This window comes from Hyaena hyaena, unplaced genomic scaffold (genome assembly GCF_003009895.1).
Source record: "Hyaena hyaena isolate Hyena2069 unplaced genomic scaffold, ASM300989v1 scaffold_322, whole genome shotgun sequence".
Taxonomy (NCBI): Eukaryota; Metazoa; Chordata; class Mammalia; order Carnivora; family Hyaenidae; genus Hyaena; species Hyaena hyaena.
The window spans coordinates 1,783,819-1,802,370 of record NW_024080954.1 but is presented as its reverse complement, the minus strand read 5'-3'; the positions used below and the strand labels follow the sequence as shown (position 1 = coordinate 1,802,370).

Below are 18,552 nucleotides of genomic sequence, written 5' to 3'. Positions count from 1 at the left end.
AGCATTTTTTAGTGCAAGGAAACCTCCCTGACCAACAGATAGAGTATAAGTTAAGAAACAGAAAAGGATAAGATAAAGAAATAACTGACTGAACATCAGTAGCTTCACAGTTAATTTATTTTTGAGTAGAGAATATAGACCACCACTGTGGAGAGCTGAATTAGAAAGATTCAAAGCTATGGGTAGCAATTTTTTTTCTCATACTTTATAATTTTCTACAATGAACTTATGTGGATTCTCTCATAGAAATTTAAATTTTATTTTTTTAATTTTTTTTTAATTTACTTCTGAAAGAGAGAGTGTGAGCAGGGGAGGGTCAGAGAGAGAGGGAGATACAGAATCTGAATCAGGCTCCAGGCTCTGAGCTGGCTGTCAGCACAGAGCCCAATGCAGGACCTGAACCCACGAACTGTGAGAAGATGACCTGAGCCGAAGTAGGACGCTTAACTGACTGAGCCACTCAGGTACCCCTAGAAATTTAAATTTTAAACAGAATGCAAGATTTAATCATCCATCTTAAACTGGAAAACGAAATGTAAGTGAAAAGAGAAAAAAGAAATTTTGACTGCAACATAAAAAGGGCAGGCTAAAGGGTATGAGGCTGAATTTTAAAAATTAATGAGTTAAGTCTAGGGGCGCCTGGGTGGCTCAGCCAGTTAAGTGTCTGACTCTTGGTTTCAGCTTGGGTCACGATCTCACGATTTGTGAGTTTGATCCCCCTGTTGGGCTCCACACTGATGGTGTGGAGCCTGCTTGGAATTCTCTGTCCCTCCCTCTCTCTCTGCCCCTTCCCCGCTCACACACACACTCTCTCTTTCTCTCTCTCTCCCTCAAAATAAATAAATAAACTTTAAAAATAAACATAAAAATTAGTGAGTTTAGTATAGACATAAGGTAGACATAAGGTAGCTTATTTGAGATGATCCTATAAGAGATAATAAATTTAGATTCTCTAAGAGATTACCATATAGCTTAACTCCTTCTTTAGTGGCTTGTTGCCACTAACCGCCAACTCAAAAGGTGATCCCACCTAGAAAAAAAATCTTAATTAAGAAACACATATTAATGGCAAAAGAGTACAATTATATTGTAATTATAGGTGACTGTAAGCATTACCTTTATATTTTCATCTCTTGTTTTTAGCTGGATGTATTCTTTACTGGGAGACTTAAACATACCATGAACGACCATGTTACTGACACTATTAAGAAAAGAGGCCTATAACAAAAGAAAAGAGAGCTACAAATTTTCATCTTCAGTAACACCCTGAGAAAAGATACTGTTTTACAATTCCTGAAAGGCAAATGTACTTTTCCTTTTTTTCCTGCAGGAAAAATCTGTTCCCCAACCATTGGCCCTTCATCATTTTATAGCTTATACTATAAAGAAAGTGATAGCTTTAAATTAAAACACGAAAAGGGTCTTTATCACCATAATCTAAGAGGTAAAAGTGTAGTCCTAACTTATTTCAGAAAGAAAAGCATATTATCAGGAAACATGGTGAGAAGAGAGAACAAATGAGAAACGATTCCTTTTCCTTCTTTCCACACACACAGTTCATTTACAAGCAAGAAATCATATCAACCCATGTGATCTACCAACAGTGTAAAAGTCAAATGGCCAAAAGTGTGGCAGAACCAAGTAACGAAAAGAAAGATAGCAGGAATGGTTGGGGGTGGGGGGTGGGTCTCAGATGAGCCACTCTGAGAAAGAACTTGGCAAAGGAATACAGGTTTAAAAAAATATTTTCCTTTTTCATTTCAGCTTCTGCCAAAATATACTTTCAAATAACTGAAAACCAATCGGGGATGGGAATTTGGGGAGCTTCTTCATCATGCCTTCAGATTACTATATTTTACATCTTCAGAATGAACTTACAAGGAAGCATTTGGTCTACCTCTCACCCACTGTTACTAAATTACTTTTAACACTTTCCCCCATTTTTAAAATAGAAACATGTGTCTACTCCCTACTTCCTGTGCACTTTGACCTCTAATGGTTTGAGTGCCTACCACAAGATTACAATTTTAATGATGTTGTTGCAGTAACATAATGATGAGAAACAGAGGGCACCTCTAACTGTAGCTCATTGGAATCGTCCAGGACTGGGAATTCAATCTGAAAGATTCCATTTTGAGGGACAGTATAATTTATGATCTGGACAGCTTTCATTTCCTGGTTCCTGGTACTGATCCATCGGCTCCAGTTCTCGGAAGAGTTTTTCTGTGTCACTGTTAAAACTACATTATTTCTTCTTTCTTCAAAAGTCAGTAGATTGCCATCAGCACGGGTTACCTTCACCTAATTGTCAAAACACAACAATTTAAAAATGGGTAACAAGAAAAGCAAAGAATTTAAGTTCAGTTGAATCCAGTTCCCATCTGTGCTATTCTCATGAAACTGAACTCTCAAAAACTGTTGCCAATACCCTAACTTCCAGAAGAAGCACTCTCTAGATGAAATCCAACACTACTGATCATTCCCTTCTTGATATTATTGCTTCTCTTGCCTTCCATGGCTCCACAACAGCTTTCTTTGTTTCAAAGTCCTCTTTCTGCATCCTCACAGAGTCTGTTTGGGTTCTTCCTTCCTTTCCCTAAATTGGGGAATTTGTCAAGGTCAAATTACCAGTTATCTGTGCTTCTCTTTTCCTCAAAGATCTCATGACTCTTACTGCTTTCCTCACCTGGCTCTGGAGCTCATACTCAACACCTCCAATTTCTACTTGAAGGAAATTTCTACCTGTATGTCCCTGTCACCCCAAATTCAGTATATCTATAACTGAGCAACCATCTTGCCTCTTTTATTTTTGCTAACACCTTAATTCTGCAGATTTAACATCTCTGAATTTCCCCCTACCTCTTCCCACCACCCAAATCCAATATACACCAAGTCTTGCATCCACTTGCACATCCACCCCATCAAGGCCCCTCGCCACCTCACACCTGGGCTACAGCCAACCTCCCACACACACCCCGATCGGTCTCCCTGGAATACTGCTCTCGCCATACCCCTCTTAAATTCGTAAGGCTCCTAAGCTCTTCACTGACTAAGCCATAAAGGTCAAAAACATGCATGTGCCATTTAGGATCCTCTACAACTCCCCACACTTCACCCCTTGTTTTCTCTCTCACCACTCCTGGACACAAACTCTCTGCTACAACTGTACAGATCCAGGTGAAGGTACCTGAACTTGCGAAGCAGGGCTCTCACCTGTGTCTCAGCACATCTAACTCTCCATCTCCCACCCTTATACCAAACATTTAAAATCCTACTGATCTTTTGGGGTGCCTGGGTGGCTCAGTCGGTTAAGCATCCAAAATTGGCTCAGGTCATGATCTCATGGTTCATGGGTTCAAGCACCGCATCGGGCTCTGTGCTGTCAGCTATATCAGAGCCTGGAGTCTGCTTCAGATTCTGTGTCTCCCTCTCTCTCTGACCCTCCCCGGTCGCTTTCTCTTTCTCTCTCTCTCTCTCAGAAATAAATAAAAAACATTTTTAAAAAATGAAATTAAAATCCTACTGATCTTTTAACAAATAGCTTATATCCTCCTCTTCCATAAAGCGTCCTTTAATGAGCCTCATCCCTATCCCAAAGCCAACTCCTCCTCCCCAAACTCTCAATGTTTCACTCTATTCATTTGGAAGTTACCATTTGCAGCCTCAAGGTTGGTTTTTTTTTTTTCTTATCTTTTCAAACTAAATTATACGATCATTCAAATCAGGAATTATCTAAAACTTCTCTTGATCCATTCAACAAGAAACGACACTTTCTTTCTTTAAACCAGAGATTAGCAAACTATGGCAGGCAGGGAAGCCAAATCCAGTCTTTTGTAAATAAAGTTTTTTAGACATAGCCACCCTCATTTGGTTATGAAGTAGTTATGGCTGCTTTCATGCTACAATGGCAGAGTTAGGTAGCTGTCACAGAGACAATATGTCCCACTAAGCTAAAAAATATTTACTATCTAGCCCTTTGTAGAAAAAGTTTGCCAGTCCTTTCTTTAAATCACTACAGAAATATACTCATGATATTGACCTTTTCCTGACTAAAATCATAGTTGTTACTATCATAAAAACTGTGAATCCCACCCAGCACCCTGCCTTCCACATTGTCAAAATTCACTTAATAAGTGTTAACTCAAATAATGATAATAATAATAATAATAGATTTGTTAATAATTTTAATGCAACATCTTTGCTAGAACTAAAATTAGTCATTATGAAAATCAAACTGAAATTGAAATTTTTTAACTAACATCTAATCCTTTCTAGTAATTTATAAAAGCTTTGATGTAGCAATCCAATTCTAACTTAAACTGCTTATTGAAAAATTTTTGAGGAAAATACTTTTGTTGGACACTACTTTTTTAGAAACCTTAGACAAAGGTCATTTGGGAACAATCTTATATACTTCATATATCTAAAAGGGAAAATTATCTACTTTGGGCTTCAGGGTTTTTTTTAAGTACTGAAAATATTATCTACCATTGTTTCATTAAACTGAACTTACTGTATAGATCATTAATAAACACGCCAACTTACAGTGGCTGTAAAGTTGAGAGATGGCTTCAGGACAGCAGCATAATCAAAAAACTCAATGATGTAATCATGTTGCTTGAAAAATACATTAGAACTTGCATTTCTTGAGATACCTGTTTTGGAAATTGCACCATTTAGAAACTAAATGTTAACACTTCACAAACAGCTTCTATTCATCAAATTTCTCTATAAGCTACTTCCCCAAGGGTTTAAGGTATCAGAGCACAGAAGCCTCATTCCCACACTGGCTTGGCCATGAAGAGAACCATACAGTTCTATTACATCCTCCATGGACCCCTCTTGAGCACCATTACTGCTATGCCCACGCACAACATGTACACTGAAGACTAAGGTCTTGACTGAATCATCTTTTGCTCTTTCAGGGTTTGTGAAAGCTGTTGATAACAACAGAAACATCCAAGTAATTAATTCTTATTTTATTACTGACAGAGAAAAACTGCTCATGAGCAGACAAGAGCTTAAATGATTAAGAAAAAAAAAAAACAGAAGATGGTTAGTCAGCTGAAAAGGTAAGCCTTTCCACGCAGTGCATGTAGTTTTGAAAAAGAAAGAGCAGAAATGGAGAAAATTAAAAATACCTATTACATGTGGTTGAAAGACAGACTGTCATAGAAAATAAGTTCCTCTTCATTATGAGAACATTCTGCAAGTAACACTAATTAATAGTCATGACAAATTCAGCATTAAATAGCATCTTTAGAAAGGCCCTCAAATGAATATGCTAGTTATAATAAGAAAGAAGAAAAAAGAGCACCATGTAAATAACTTTATCTTCAATTCAAGGTCTACAAACCTGTAAGTGATTCTGTCACTGTGGCTAAAATTTCCACCGGCCCAGGAGAAGACAGATACATGTATTCAGAACGCCCTTCCGAAAAATCCATTACTTTGTTCATCTCTTCATCATTAAAAGAGAAGTTTGAAGATCCATTTATCTGTTTTGTTTAAAATAATTCAATTTTATTCTTCACTTTAGCAATTCAAATTTTAGAAATAAAACTCAAACTAAGTCACAAAAATATGATAGTTCTGGTTCTATTTTAATCATTATAAATGGGCCAATTCTCATTTGTACAATGCAGAAAATTCTTTTCTTGCACTCAATTTTTTGTTAATTCAGTATAAAATATCATTTCTAGGAAAAGTATACTTCTAGTGTTTCCCCATTTGAAGTTATAAGATCTCTGCAGAAGTTACCTTAAAATTTTTTGTAATATTTTTCTTCCTGCCCCAAAAGGATAAAGGTAAAAATGTAAGTGTTACATCTCCTTTCACTGGCTTCCCGTATGTATACCTGAAAAATAATAAATTATTTTTTACATTTTCAACTTCATATTATCAAAATAGCACACAAAAATATTAGTTTCAACAGCATACACTGCTAATCTAACTTAAAAGAATTATATTTTTGGGGCGCCTGGGTGGCTTAGTCGGTTAAGCGTCCGACTTTCACTTAGGTCATGATCTCACGGTTCGTGGGTTCGAGCCCCGCGTCGGGCTCTGTGCTGACTGCCAGCTCAGAGCCTGGAGCCTGTTTCAGTCTGTGACTCCCTCTCTGACCCTCCCCTGCTCACGCTGTCTCTCTCTCTCTCTCTCCTAGAAATAAATAAAACATTAAAAAAAAAAAGAATTATATTTTTAAAGTTCCTCTCACTGCAAATTTTTAAAAATAAACACAGCTAGGAATATCCTTAATAAACAGTGATCCTTAGTGGCAGGGGCAAGATGGCAGAGAAGTAGGGAGCTCCGTGCATTTCGCTTACACCTATCTCTCAAACTGGGAAAGCATGAAGTCACAGGACACTGAGCCACAGGAGTTTGGGAAGAGAACAAGAGAGAATACACTGGGAAGGAAACTCCTAAGTGTGGCTGCCTCAAGAAACAAGCCAAAGTACACATGGTGGAGAGTCCCAAATACCACTACAAGCAGGGAAACAAAAGAACCAAAGTCTCAACAAGAGAAACCAAGAGACACCATCCAAAGAACACTGCCTGAATGGACAGGCCCTGGACAGTCAAAGAACCCTCTTTAATACAGCAGCATGCACAGGGGCCGAGTGCATAACAAGTTTTTAAAATTAACAAGAGATAGAAAGCTAACCAAAATGATGAAACAGAAGAACTCTCCTCCAAAGAAATTCCAGGAAGAAATGACAGATAAAGAACTGCTCAAAACAGATATAAGCAACATAACTGAACAAGAATTTAGAATAGTCATAAAGTTCATCGCTGGGCTTGAAAAACACATGGACGACATCAGAGAAACTATTGCTACAAAGACTATGGAGCTTAAAAATAGTTGTGATGAATTAAAAAATGCTATAAATAAGATGCATAATAAAAACGGAGGCATCCAATGCACGGATTGAAGAGGCAGAAAGGAAATATTGTAAAATAAATAAATAAGTAAATAAAACATAATTTCTAAAGCTCAAAAAAAACCAACTTGACAATATTAACTGTTTGTAAAAAAATAAGTAAAACATAATAATTTCTAAAACTCAAAAAAAAAAATAAAAGAAGAGGCAGAAACGAGAATAAGTGATTTAGAAGACACAATTATAGAAAAAGAGGAAGCTGAGAAAAAGAGAGATAAACTGATCCAGGAACACGAAAGGAGAGTTTGAGAGCTCAGCGATACGATCAAATGGAACATTATCCGTATCATAGGAATTCCAGAAGAGGAAGAGAGAGAGAAAGGTGCTGAAGGAGTCTTTGAACAAATTATAGCTGAGAACTTCCCCAACCTGGGGAGAGAAGTATACATTGAAATTCAAGAGGTACAGGAAACTCCCCTCAGACGTAACTTGAATCGATCTTCTGCACTACATAGCATAGTGAAACTGGCAAAATATAGGGACAAAGAGAGAATTCTGAAAGCAGCTAGGGAGAAAAGGGCCCTAACATACAAAGGGAAACCTATCAGTTTGGTGACAGACCTATCTACTGAAACTTGGCAGGCCAGAATGGAATGGCAGGAGATGTGATAAACGGAAAAATATGCAGCCAAGATTCCTCTATCCAGCAAGCCTGTGATTCAGAATAGAAGGGGAGATCAAACTTTTTCCAAATAAACAAAAATTGAAAGAACCTGTCACCACTAAACCAGCCCTACAAGAAATCCTGAGGGGGACTCTGCCAAAACGTTGCAAGGAATGCAAGATACCAGAGACACCACCACAAGTATGAATCCCACAAAGGACACAATGATTCTAAACCCATATATTTCAATAATAACACTGAATGTAAATGGGCTGAATACTACAATCAGAAGACATAGGGTAGCAGAATGGATAAAAAAAACAAAATCCATCTATTTGCTGTCTACAAGAAACTCATTTTAGACTGGAGGACACCTTCAGATTGAAAGTAAGGGGATGGGGAAATATCTATCATGCTACTGGAATTCAAAAGAAAGCTGGAGTACCTATACTAATATCCGACAAACTGGACTTTAAAGTAGACAGTAACAAGGGATGAAGAAGGGCACCTAATATGCACAAAATATGGGAGAACCTAAATATATAAAAAACACAAACAGAAACAATCTTAGGGATAAGAATGTGCTAATAGCAGGGGACTTTAATATTCCACTTACAGCAATGGATAGATCAACTAGACAGAAAATCACTAAAGAAACAATGGACATGAATAACACATTGGACCAGATAGATTTGAAAGATATACTTAGAACTCTACATCCTGAGGTCATGGAATTCACTTTCTTCTCAAGTGCGCATGGCACATTCTCCAAGATAGATCACATACTGGGACATAAAGCAGCCCTCAATAAATATAAAAGAATTGAGATCATACCATGCACACTTTCAGATCACAATGCTATGAAACTTGAAATCAATCACAGGAAGAAGTCTGGAAATCCTCCATAAACATAGAGATTAAAGAACACTCTACTAAAGAACAAATAATCCATCAGGCATTTAGAGAAGAAACTTAGAAATATATGGAAATGAATGAAAATGAAAATACAACAATCCAAACTCTATGGGATGTGGCAAAGGCAGTCCTAGGAGAAAAGTACATTGCACTCCAGGCCTATTTCAAGAAATTAGAAAAAGTGCAAATACAAAATCTAACAGAATACCTAGGGAACTATAGGGAGAGCAACAGGAGCACCCCAAACTCAGTAGGAGAAGAGAAATAATAAAAATCAGGGCAGAAATAAACAATATAGAAACCAAAAAAGGAAAAATAGTTGAACAGATCAATGAAACCATGAATTGGTTTTTTGAAAAAATAAACAAAATTGACAAACCTCTAACCAGGCTTCTCAAAAAGAAAAGAGAGAGCACCCAAAGAGACAAAATCATGAATGAAAATGGACTTATTACAACCAACCCCTCAGAAATACAAGCAATTATCAAGGAATACTATGAAAAATTATATGTCAACAAACCAGAAAACTTAGAAGAAATGGACAAATTCCTAAACACATGCTCATTACCAAAATTCACACGGGAAGAGATAGAAAATCGGAACAGACCTGTAACTAGTGAGGAAATTGAATCTGTTATCAAAATCTCCCAACAAATAAGAGCCATGGACCAGATGGCTTCCCTGGGGAATTCTACCAGACATTTAAAACAGAATTAATACCGATTCTTCTCAAGCTATTCCAAAAAATAGAAATTGAAGGAAAACTTCCAGACTCATTTTACGAAGCCAGAATCACTTTGATTCTCAAGCCAGACAGAGACCCAGCAAATAAGGAGAACTACAGGCCAATATCCTTGATGAATACGGATGCAAAACCCCTCAACAAGATACTTGCAAATCGAATCCAATAGCACATAAAAAGAATTATCCACCATGATCAAGTGGGATTCATTCCTGGGTTACAGGGCTGGTTCAATATTCACAGATCAATCAATGTGATACATCACATTAACAAAAGAAAAGATAAAAACCATATGATCCTGCCGATAGATGCAAAAAAGTATTAGACAAAGTACAGCATCCCTTCTTAATAAAGACCCTCGAGAACGTCGGGATAAGCAATTTACTTAAACATCATAAAAGCCATCTATGAGAAGCCCTCAGCTAACATCATCCTCAATGGAGAAAAACTGAGAGCTTTCCCCCTGAGATCAGGAACACGACAGGGATGTCCACTCTCACCACTGTTGTTTAACATAGTGCTGGAAGTCCTAGCATCAGCCATCAGGCAACAAAAGGAAATCAAAGGCATCAGAATTGGCAAAGAAGAAGTCAAACTTTCACTTTTCACAGACTATATGACACTCTACATAGAAAACCTGACAGACTCCACCAGAAGCCTACTGGAACTGATCCAGGAATTCAGCAATGTTGCAGGATACAAAATCAACATACAGAAATCGGTTGCATTTTTATACACCAATAATGAAGCAACAGAAAGAGAAATCAAGAAACTGATCCCATTCACAATTGCACAAAAAAACCATAAAATACCTAGGAATAAACCTAACCAAAGATATAGGAGATCTGTCTGATGAAAACTATAGAAAACTTATGAAGGAAATTGAAGAAGACACAAAGAAATGGAAAAACATTTCATGCTCATGGGTCGGAATAATAAATATTGTTAAAATGTCATTACTACCCAAAGCAATCTACACATTCAATGCAATCCCAATCAAAATTGCACCAGCATTCTTCTCAAAACTAGAACAAACCATCCTAAAATTTGTATGAAACCACAAAAGATCCTGAATAGCCAAAGTAATATTGAAGAAGAAAACCAAAACAGGAGGCATCACCATCCCAGACTTTAGCCTCTACTACAAAGTTGTAATCATCAAGACAATATGGTATTGGTACAAAAACAAACACATAGGCCAATCGAATAGAATAGAGAACTCAGAATTGGACCTATAAATGTGAGGCCAACTAATCTTTGACAAAGCGGGTAAGAGCATCCAATGGAAAAAAGACAGCCTCTTTAACAGATGGTGCTGGGAGAACTGGACAGCAACATGCAGAAGAATGAAACTAGATCATTTTCTCACACCATACATAAAAATAAACTCAAAATGGATAAAGGACCTGAATGTGAGACAGGAAACCATCAAAACCCTAGAGGACAAAGCAGGAAACACCCTCCTTGTCCTCAACCGCAGCAATTTCTTACTTGACACATCCCGAAAGGCAAGGGAATCAAGAGCAAAAATGAACTATTGGGACCTCATCAAGTAAACAGCTTCTGCACGGCAAAGGAAACAATCCATATAACTAACAGACAACTAACGGAATGGGAAAAGATAGTTGCAAATGACCTATCAGATAAAGGGCTAGTATCCAATATCTATTTGGAACTCATCAAACTCCACAGCCAAAAAACAAATAATCCAGTGAAGAAATGGGCAGAAGACATGAACAGACACTTCTCCAAAGAGGGCATCCAGATGGCCAACAGACACATGAAACGATGCTCAGCATCCCTCCTCATCAGGGAAATACAAATCAAAACCACACGGAGATACCACCTCACGCCGGTCAGAGTGACTGAAAGGAACAAATCAGAAGACTATAGATGCTGGCAAGGATGTGGAGAAATGGGCACTCTCCTGCACTGTTGGTGGGAATGTAAGCTGGTGCAACCCCTCTGGAAAACAGTGTGGAGGTTCCTCAAAATATTAACACTAGAACTCCCCTATGACCCAGCAGTAGCACTGCTAGGAATTTACCCAAGGGATACAGGGGTGCTGATGCATAGGGGCACATGTACCCCAATGTTCATAGCAGCACTCTCAACAATAGCCAAATCATGGAAAAAACCTAAGTGTCTATCAACGGACAAATGGATCAAGAAGATGTGGTTTATCTATACAATGGAATACTACATGGCAATGAGAAATAATGAAACTGGCCACGTGTAGCAACGTGGATGGAACTAGAAGGTGTTATGCTGAGCGAAATAAGTCAGGCAGAGAAGGACAAATACCATATGTTTGCACATATAGGTGGATTAGGAGGAAGTTAATGGAGGATGATGTGGGTGAAGAAGGGGAAAAATAGTTGGGGAGAGGGAGGGAGGCAAACCATGAGAGACTCTTGAATGCTGAGAACAAACTGTGGGCTGATGGGAGTGGGGAAGAGGGGAAGGACGGTGATGGGCATGGAGGAGGGCACTTGTTGGGATGAGCACTGGGTGTTATATATAAACCAACTTGACAGTAAACTATTTAAGGAAAAAATAAATAAATAAATGGTGATCCTTGAAACTAAGTCTCCAAAATGAGAAAACTTTTAACTACAATACTTCAAAACCGTTCATAATACATACTTTACCTCTAACCAGTTTAGAGACTCCAGAGAAAATATAATCATAATTGCAAGTGACAATTTCCTGTCCAAAGATCTTCTTTAAATCACAAGAATGTTTTATTCCTAGAAGTCTGGACTGGCCCATTAACTGTGTGCCCAGGATATATCACAGCTTTTGAACATTTTTAAATGTTAGTTGAAATTTCAGTCTCCCAAGGCCCATTATTACATGTTCCAATATTTACCAAAAGGATTTACTAGACAACATAATGGGGCACCAAATGTCCTCATGGTTATCAAAACTTGGATTTGTGCAAAAAAATTTAAATGAAGAGTCATTTTCTTTCTCCATAGTATCAAAATTATCTTGAATCAAATCTCATTTCTGCTGCTTTACATTCTATGTATTAATTTTATCCCTCTAATGATAGGAAAAATCTCTTCATGTGAAACATAGGCAAATCTTTCGTAAACCATTTTACTGCCAGAAAGTCTTTTTTAAATGTGTTTCCTGGGTTCCTTCCATCTCTATTGTGTAATAAATGCTCGGCCAAACATGGAAGTCAATTTTGCTCTGCACTCTATAAATCTAACAGTAAACTCCTGTTTCCTGAATCCATTAGTTGAACAGAGAAACAGCTCCTCATCTGGATCAACTCAACTCAAAAGCCAATGGTAAAATAAAGCACATTCCAAATTAAAGAGAATAAAACAAATCCATTTTCAAATATATCACCCAAATGAAAACAGTAAAGTTAGTGGAAATCCTGGTCAGCAACTTCAGCACCAAATTCATTAATTCAAAAAAGAGTCCCCAAACCCAATTTCGCTCATACTTTGTTAAAGATTAAATAAATGCATAACTAGGACACCAGAACATTATAATGCAAAAGAGTTATATCACATGATAGTACAGGGGGCTTGAAAATCCAGACATAATTTAAAGTATTCTCAGACACAAATATTTTGTTGTTGTTGCTTAAATGTGGAGCAGATTTAGCTTTCTATACCTTAAGCTAATCATAATAATAGTGAAACAAGGATACTGACAGTTATTGTCCTAAATAAATTTGGAAGCATTTGGAATAAACTAATGATTTAGAAAATAATAGTTTGACAACATTTAAAAAAGCAAATCAAGCTTATTCTGGGGTAGTATCATAAACAAAACCAAGATATTTTTTAAACTGCCATAGCACAAAAGGTTTACAAAATGATACCTAAAAAATTGAACCTATCAATATAATTCATGTTTCGCCCACCGTTTTTTTCCATGTCATTTCCAGGATACAAATTTCTCAATTCATCAAATAATAAATACACTTAAATCAATTTTAGATTAAAGACTATTTTTTTAAATTTCATTGTCTGCAGAATATACAAAAATAACTAGATGTGTCCTATGTTATTTTCTTTACAATCCTCTAGAACCTTCTGTGGTTAGCGGAAAAGTCTATTATTTATTTTAATGAGGTGGGAATAGTGAGCAGATGTTCACATCAAAGCTAATAAACAAATGCAGATTTTTATTCATCCTAGTTAAAGATTTCAAAAGAAAAAAAAAAAAAAAGACTGTTAACCTTCTTCTCTGGGAAATTTCCAGCAATGCTCTTCACATTAACTATGCCTTGATGGGACTGATGGCTACTAGCACAAGAAAAGCCCAAACTGTCAAGCATCCACTCATGGAATCATCATCCTCATCATCAACAACCTTTGCAACAATCTCTTAATATGTATCTTCTACTGGCTCTACTTTTCCTGTGGAACCTTGGCTGATACACATACTAAGGAAAGTGTGAGTACACTGTCATGAATGCTAAAGAAATACCAGGGGCCATCACTATGGTCATGCTGCTCTCAGCCATTAGTATTTCAAAGAGGCTCAACAAATGAGAATCAGAACAAAACTACAAGGGTTCTTTTTTTAAATTTAAAAAAAAAATATATATATATATATAATTGGCTTTATTAAGCGACTCATGAATTATCAGCATCCCCTCTAGCAAGTAAAGATATGCTCCTGTTAGGGTTCTCACTAGGCTAGCAGGGAGGAGGGTGTCAGGGGACCCACACCCCCTAAAATTATATATAAAACTTTCTGAAGAGTTAGCAGAGTTTAAGAACCACTGTTTTAACGGATTGTAGTGAATCCCTGGCACAGTCCTTGGAAAACCAGAAACAGAAGCAAAGAAGGCATCCACACTCAACCTAACTGTGAGGACCCTGATGGTTTGTGTAGATTTGCACTCACTCTTTTATAAACACTAGTCAGGAAACTCAAAATAAAATCCGGAGAGAATCCTTAGCCTTCAGCTAAGATCAAGGGCAGGATCATAATTATGTAAAATGCAGGCATTTATGTGTTTTCTAAACCATAAATCCATCCATGGTACCCAAATTCATATTGGAAGCCACCTCTTAATTAAACACAGGGAGAAAACTAATTTGTATATAAATTGTAGACACATTTTTGCCTTCGTGTTGCATGGTATTTGCATGGGTGTTTTCCCCAAATAAAATCTGAAGCAGAAGTCCTCAGAATGTTTTGTCTATGGACTGCTTCTGCAGAAGACTCATGCTCGTCACTTGCCACCACCACAAACCCTCACCAAGAAAGGAATATGGTGATGAGCAAGCAGTGAGAGGGAGTCTAGTGTCTATGAGATATTACAAATAAAGTCTGAAACTAAATACATTTCAGAAACCAAAGCACAGCTATTGACACATCAAAAGTGAGCGCTACAGATAATCAGTCCTGGAATAACCCCAGCCCACATTTTTGAGAACCCCTAGTCTGGGATGCTTTTTGCCTTAGCAAAATGAATACTATCTGTCCGAGCCACCAGATCAAAATCATGAGAGCCACGATACAGCTGTCATATAGGGTGGGTCGGAATCTCTCTGTGTACATCTGCTGAAATGACAGGACTGTGAACGATTTACTCATTTGCTAATTGCAATCAGTCAACCAAATCCCTCCCCCATGATTCAACCTCCATTGTTGATAGAAAAAAAAATAAGATTTAAGAAGAGGTAGGGTGCCTAGATGGCTCAGTCGTTAAGCATGTGACTTCAGCTCAGGTCATGCGTGATCTCACAGTTCACAAGTTCAAGTCCCACAACGGGTGAGCTCGAGCTCCACTTTGGGTGACCACCGCTTCTCTCTCTCTTTCTCTCTCTCTCTTCCTCTCTCTCTGTACTCCTGGCTCATTTGTGCCCTTTCTCTCTCACAAAAAAAAAAAAATTTAAGTATAGGTAAGTAGCCTCTATCCATGTCAGCTGAATTAAGAATAAAGATATAACTTTTTTTTTAATCTGGAACAATCTATAATGTAAATCCCCTGACTTGTCTGAGGAAGATACTTGTCCGTGGGAAATATTTTAGGACTGGATCAGCTTGGAAGCAGACAGATGGGTCTAAAGACCTGTGCAGACATGTTCCATGCTTAATTATTTATTATAGGTATTTGTTTCCTGCCCATTGAGGTATTTTAATAACCAGAATATTGTACGAACACTCCAGAGTATAAAATGAGCTCTTTGTCAGATAGTTTTATAACAGCATTATCCATTTAAAAAAAATGATACTTACTTTGCTGTGACAGTACCATTTAAGCTCTTAGAATTCAAAGAACAGTATAATGGTGTCTGCAAAGTAACTTCAAATTTTGGTAATACTGGAAAAGAGAAGCAAGGGTAAATATCTTAATCCATTTTACTATCATTTTTAGCTTAAGAAAATAAAGACTAAATTATTCTAAAGGAGTCAACAATTATACTCTTTGAACTTAGATTCCTTAGATCTCAAATACACATTAACACACATGAAAAGCACTGCAGTTCACCCTTACAAGGCTGGTGATAGACAGTGACAGCGGGGACCAGTTGCGATGGACACTTGTGTCAGTGGAAGCTTCTCATCAGTATCCAGAACCCTAGATGCTAAGGCATCTGAATGCTGGGAAACCAGGCATTTCTTCAACCATCACCCATCAGGGCTGCCTTACTACATGTTAAAATACTTCCACATCCCATGGTAAATAGTTGCTTCTACAGCAGCCCCTTCCCTAGGACCATTCTCCAACTTGGTTACTACAAGCATATTCTGAGGCCCCAAGACTCTCCCTCTACATGGTTCTATATATGCAGCCATGCAGAATCTTTATTTTTTGCAACAAAGGCAAATCTCGTGACAGTCTAATGTAATAATTGCTGTGAAGAGAAAGTTGTGTAGTAGGATTTCTAAGTTAATCACTAAGATACAGCTACAGAGTAATGATGCTTCTTCTTGTGTGACAGTGATTTCTACAGGCAATCCCAAAGCTAACAACCCCTAGTTTGGTCAGCTTTATACAATCAAGATATGAGATATTTTATAAATATGAACACTATTTGATATAAGGCATACCGTCAGAGTAAAAAACATTTGTATCCTTCCAGTCTAATAGAAAATTTTTTCTCTAACTTCACTAGCTATTACAAAGCATCACATCATTCAATTAATACAAGTATCAAGAAGACCAATGTGTCAACAATATAGATCAGACCTCAAGCTCCAAACCAGGCCAAAGGCCCTTAGTCTGTCAAGATACTTTTTGACAAATCTAGGCCTGGAAAGGCAAAAAAGCCACATGATTCATTCAGAAGTGGAATTTCCTTAGAACAAAGAATTCTGATGTCCTCTCCTCAAACACCACAGGCTGACAATCAATTCCCCACCTCCCCCATATCCAATTCAACAACATATAACCACCCAGCACCAGCTCTATGTGAAATGAAAATAGAGTAGGGGCACTGGGTGGCTCAGTCAGTTATGAGTCAGACTTCTGATATAAGCTTAGGTCATGAACTCACAGCTCCTGGGATTGAGCCCCATGTTGGGCTCTGTGCTGACAATGCAGAGTGTGCTTGGGATTCTCTCTCTCCCTCTTTCTCTGCCCTTCCCCTGCTCGCTCGCTCCCTCTCTCTCTCTCTCAAAATAAATAAACATTTTTTAAAAAATAAAAGATAAATAAAATAGCCTATAAAAACCTTGACCCCTCTGACTTATTCTTCTAGGTCAGGGCTATCCAAAAGAAATAAAATGTGAGCCACATATGGAATTTTAAATTTCTAATAGCCACATTTAAGAAGTAAAAAGGGGGCATCTGGGTGGCTCAGCTGGTTAAGCGTCCAACTTCGGCTCACGTCATGATCTCACGGTTCAATTCATGGGTTCGAGCCCCGCACTGGGCTCTGTGCTGACAGCTAGCTCAGAGCCTGGAGCCTGCTTCGGACTCTGTGTCTCCATCTCTCTCTGACACTCCCCTGCTCACGCTGTCCTGCTCATGCTGTCCTGCTCACACTGTCTCTCTCTCTCTCTCTCAGAAATAAATAAAACATTTAAAAAAAATTTTTAAGAAGTGAAAATAAATTTTGTTACATTGTATTTGATGCCACATGCCCAAAATATTATCATTTCAACATATTCTCAATATAAAAAGATATTATTAATGAGCTCTTTTCCTTTCTTCTTTTTGCACTAAGTCTTCAAAATTTGACCTTTTACCCCCTTAGAGCACACCTCCACTCGGACTAGCCACACTTCACGTACTCAAGAGCTATATATGGTAAGTGATCTCCAAAGTGAACAAAACAGTTATAGATTAGGGGTCAGTAAATAATAACCAGCATGAGCGAAGAATAGTTTTTACATTTTTAATTCATTGGGGAAAAATTCAAAGAAGAGTATTTTATGACATGTGAAAATTACAGGAAACTTTAATTTCTGTGTCTGTAAATAAAATTTCTCTGGATCACAGCCACATTCACTCACATATTGTCTATGGCTGCTTCCTGCTACAATAGCAAAGTTGAATAGTTATGACAGAGACCTATGGGCCACAAAGCCTAAAATATTACTATCTGGCCCTTTTTTTAATGTTTTATTTATTTTTCAGAGAGAGAGAGAGCATGAGCAGGGGAGGGGCAGAGAGAGAGGGAGACAGAGAATCCGAAGCGGGCTGTGTGCTGACAGCAGAGACAGACCCGGATGCAGGGCTCGAACTCATGAACTGTGAGACTATGACCTGAGTTGAAGTTGGACACTTAACCGACTGAGCCACCCAGGTGCCTCAATATCTGGCCCTTCCTAGAAAAAAAGTTTTGCTGATTCCCGTTCTAGGGGATCATGAGACCTAGGAAGTGACAATGCTATATAAGATATGTGGAGCCTGAGCCACAAAAATGTAAACAAACTACTTTCTAGAATTTGTATTGCCTGAATGAGACACAATGTCAAAGTGACACAAATCAAATGAAAAAGCTCATGTGTAACCTCAAAATAGCCTTTCAATTTATAACTACTAGCGAGATCCTCTACTTTCATGCTCATTTTTCCTTCCTCTCCATCTACCAACAAGAGTTGGACCACACTGTTTTTATCTGTGTGTATCTAACCGTGATATAAACATGACACCTGCAAGAAGAGCCTTTACTCAAATTAAACAGTTTTACCAATTAAACAGTGTCTTTGCCGAAGCCAACTAAATGAAAAATATGGGAAATAACTAATGTTACATTAAAAAAATTACAAATCTTTAAATATGTTAAGATCACAACAAAGTAGAAAAAGAGAAAAATTATGCATAAAAGATCACATAATGGGACTATAGGTGATCTATTTCCCAATTTTTTCTTTACAGTGACCTTTTATATCTTTAAAAAAAAAAATACATTAGA

The 18,552-nt window shown here is 37.6% G+C and overlaps 1 protein-coding gene across 1 annotated transcript in view; it reads right to left on the bottom strand.

Annotated features, from left to right (window-relative positions):
• CD109 (CD109 molecule) overlaps positions 1-18,552 on the bottom strand; it is a 139,465-nt gene that overhangs the window by 58,646 nt on the left and 62,267 nt on the right. Inside the window, exons 7-13 of the mRNA XM_039248932.1 lie at positions 15,425-15,509; positions 5,761-5,857; positions 5,357-5,498; positions 4,546-4,655; positions 2,074-2,301; positions 1,117-1,218; positions 965-1,030 (exon numbers count right to left, since the gene is read on the bottom strand). Coding sequence (XP_039104863.1) covers positions 965-1,030; positions 1,117-1,218; positions 2,074-2,301; positions 4,546-4,655; positions 5,357-5,498; positions 5,761-5,857; positions 15,425-15,509 — 830 coding nt within the window. The remainder of the gene's footprint in view (positions 1-964; positions 1,031-1,116; positions 1,219-2,073; positions 2,302-4,545; positions 4,656-5,356; positions 5,499-5,760; positions 5,858-15,424; positions 15,510-18,552) is intronic.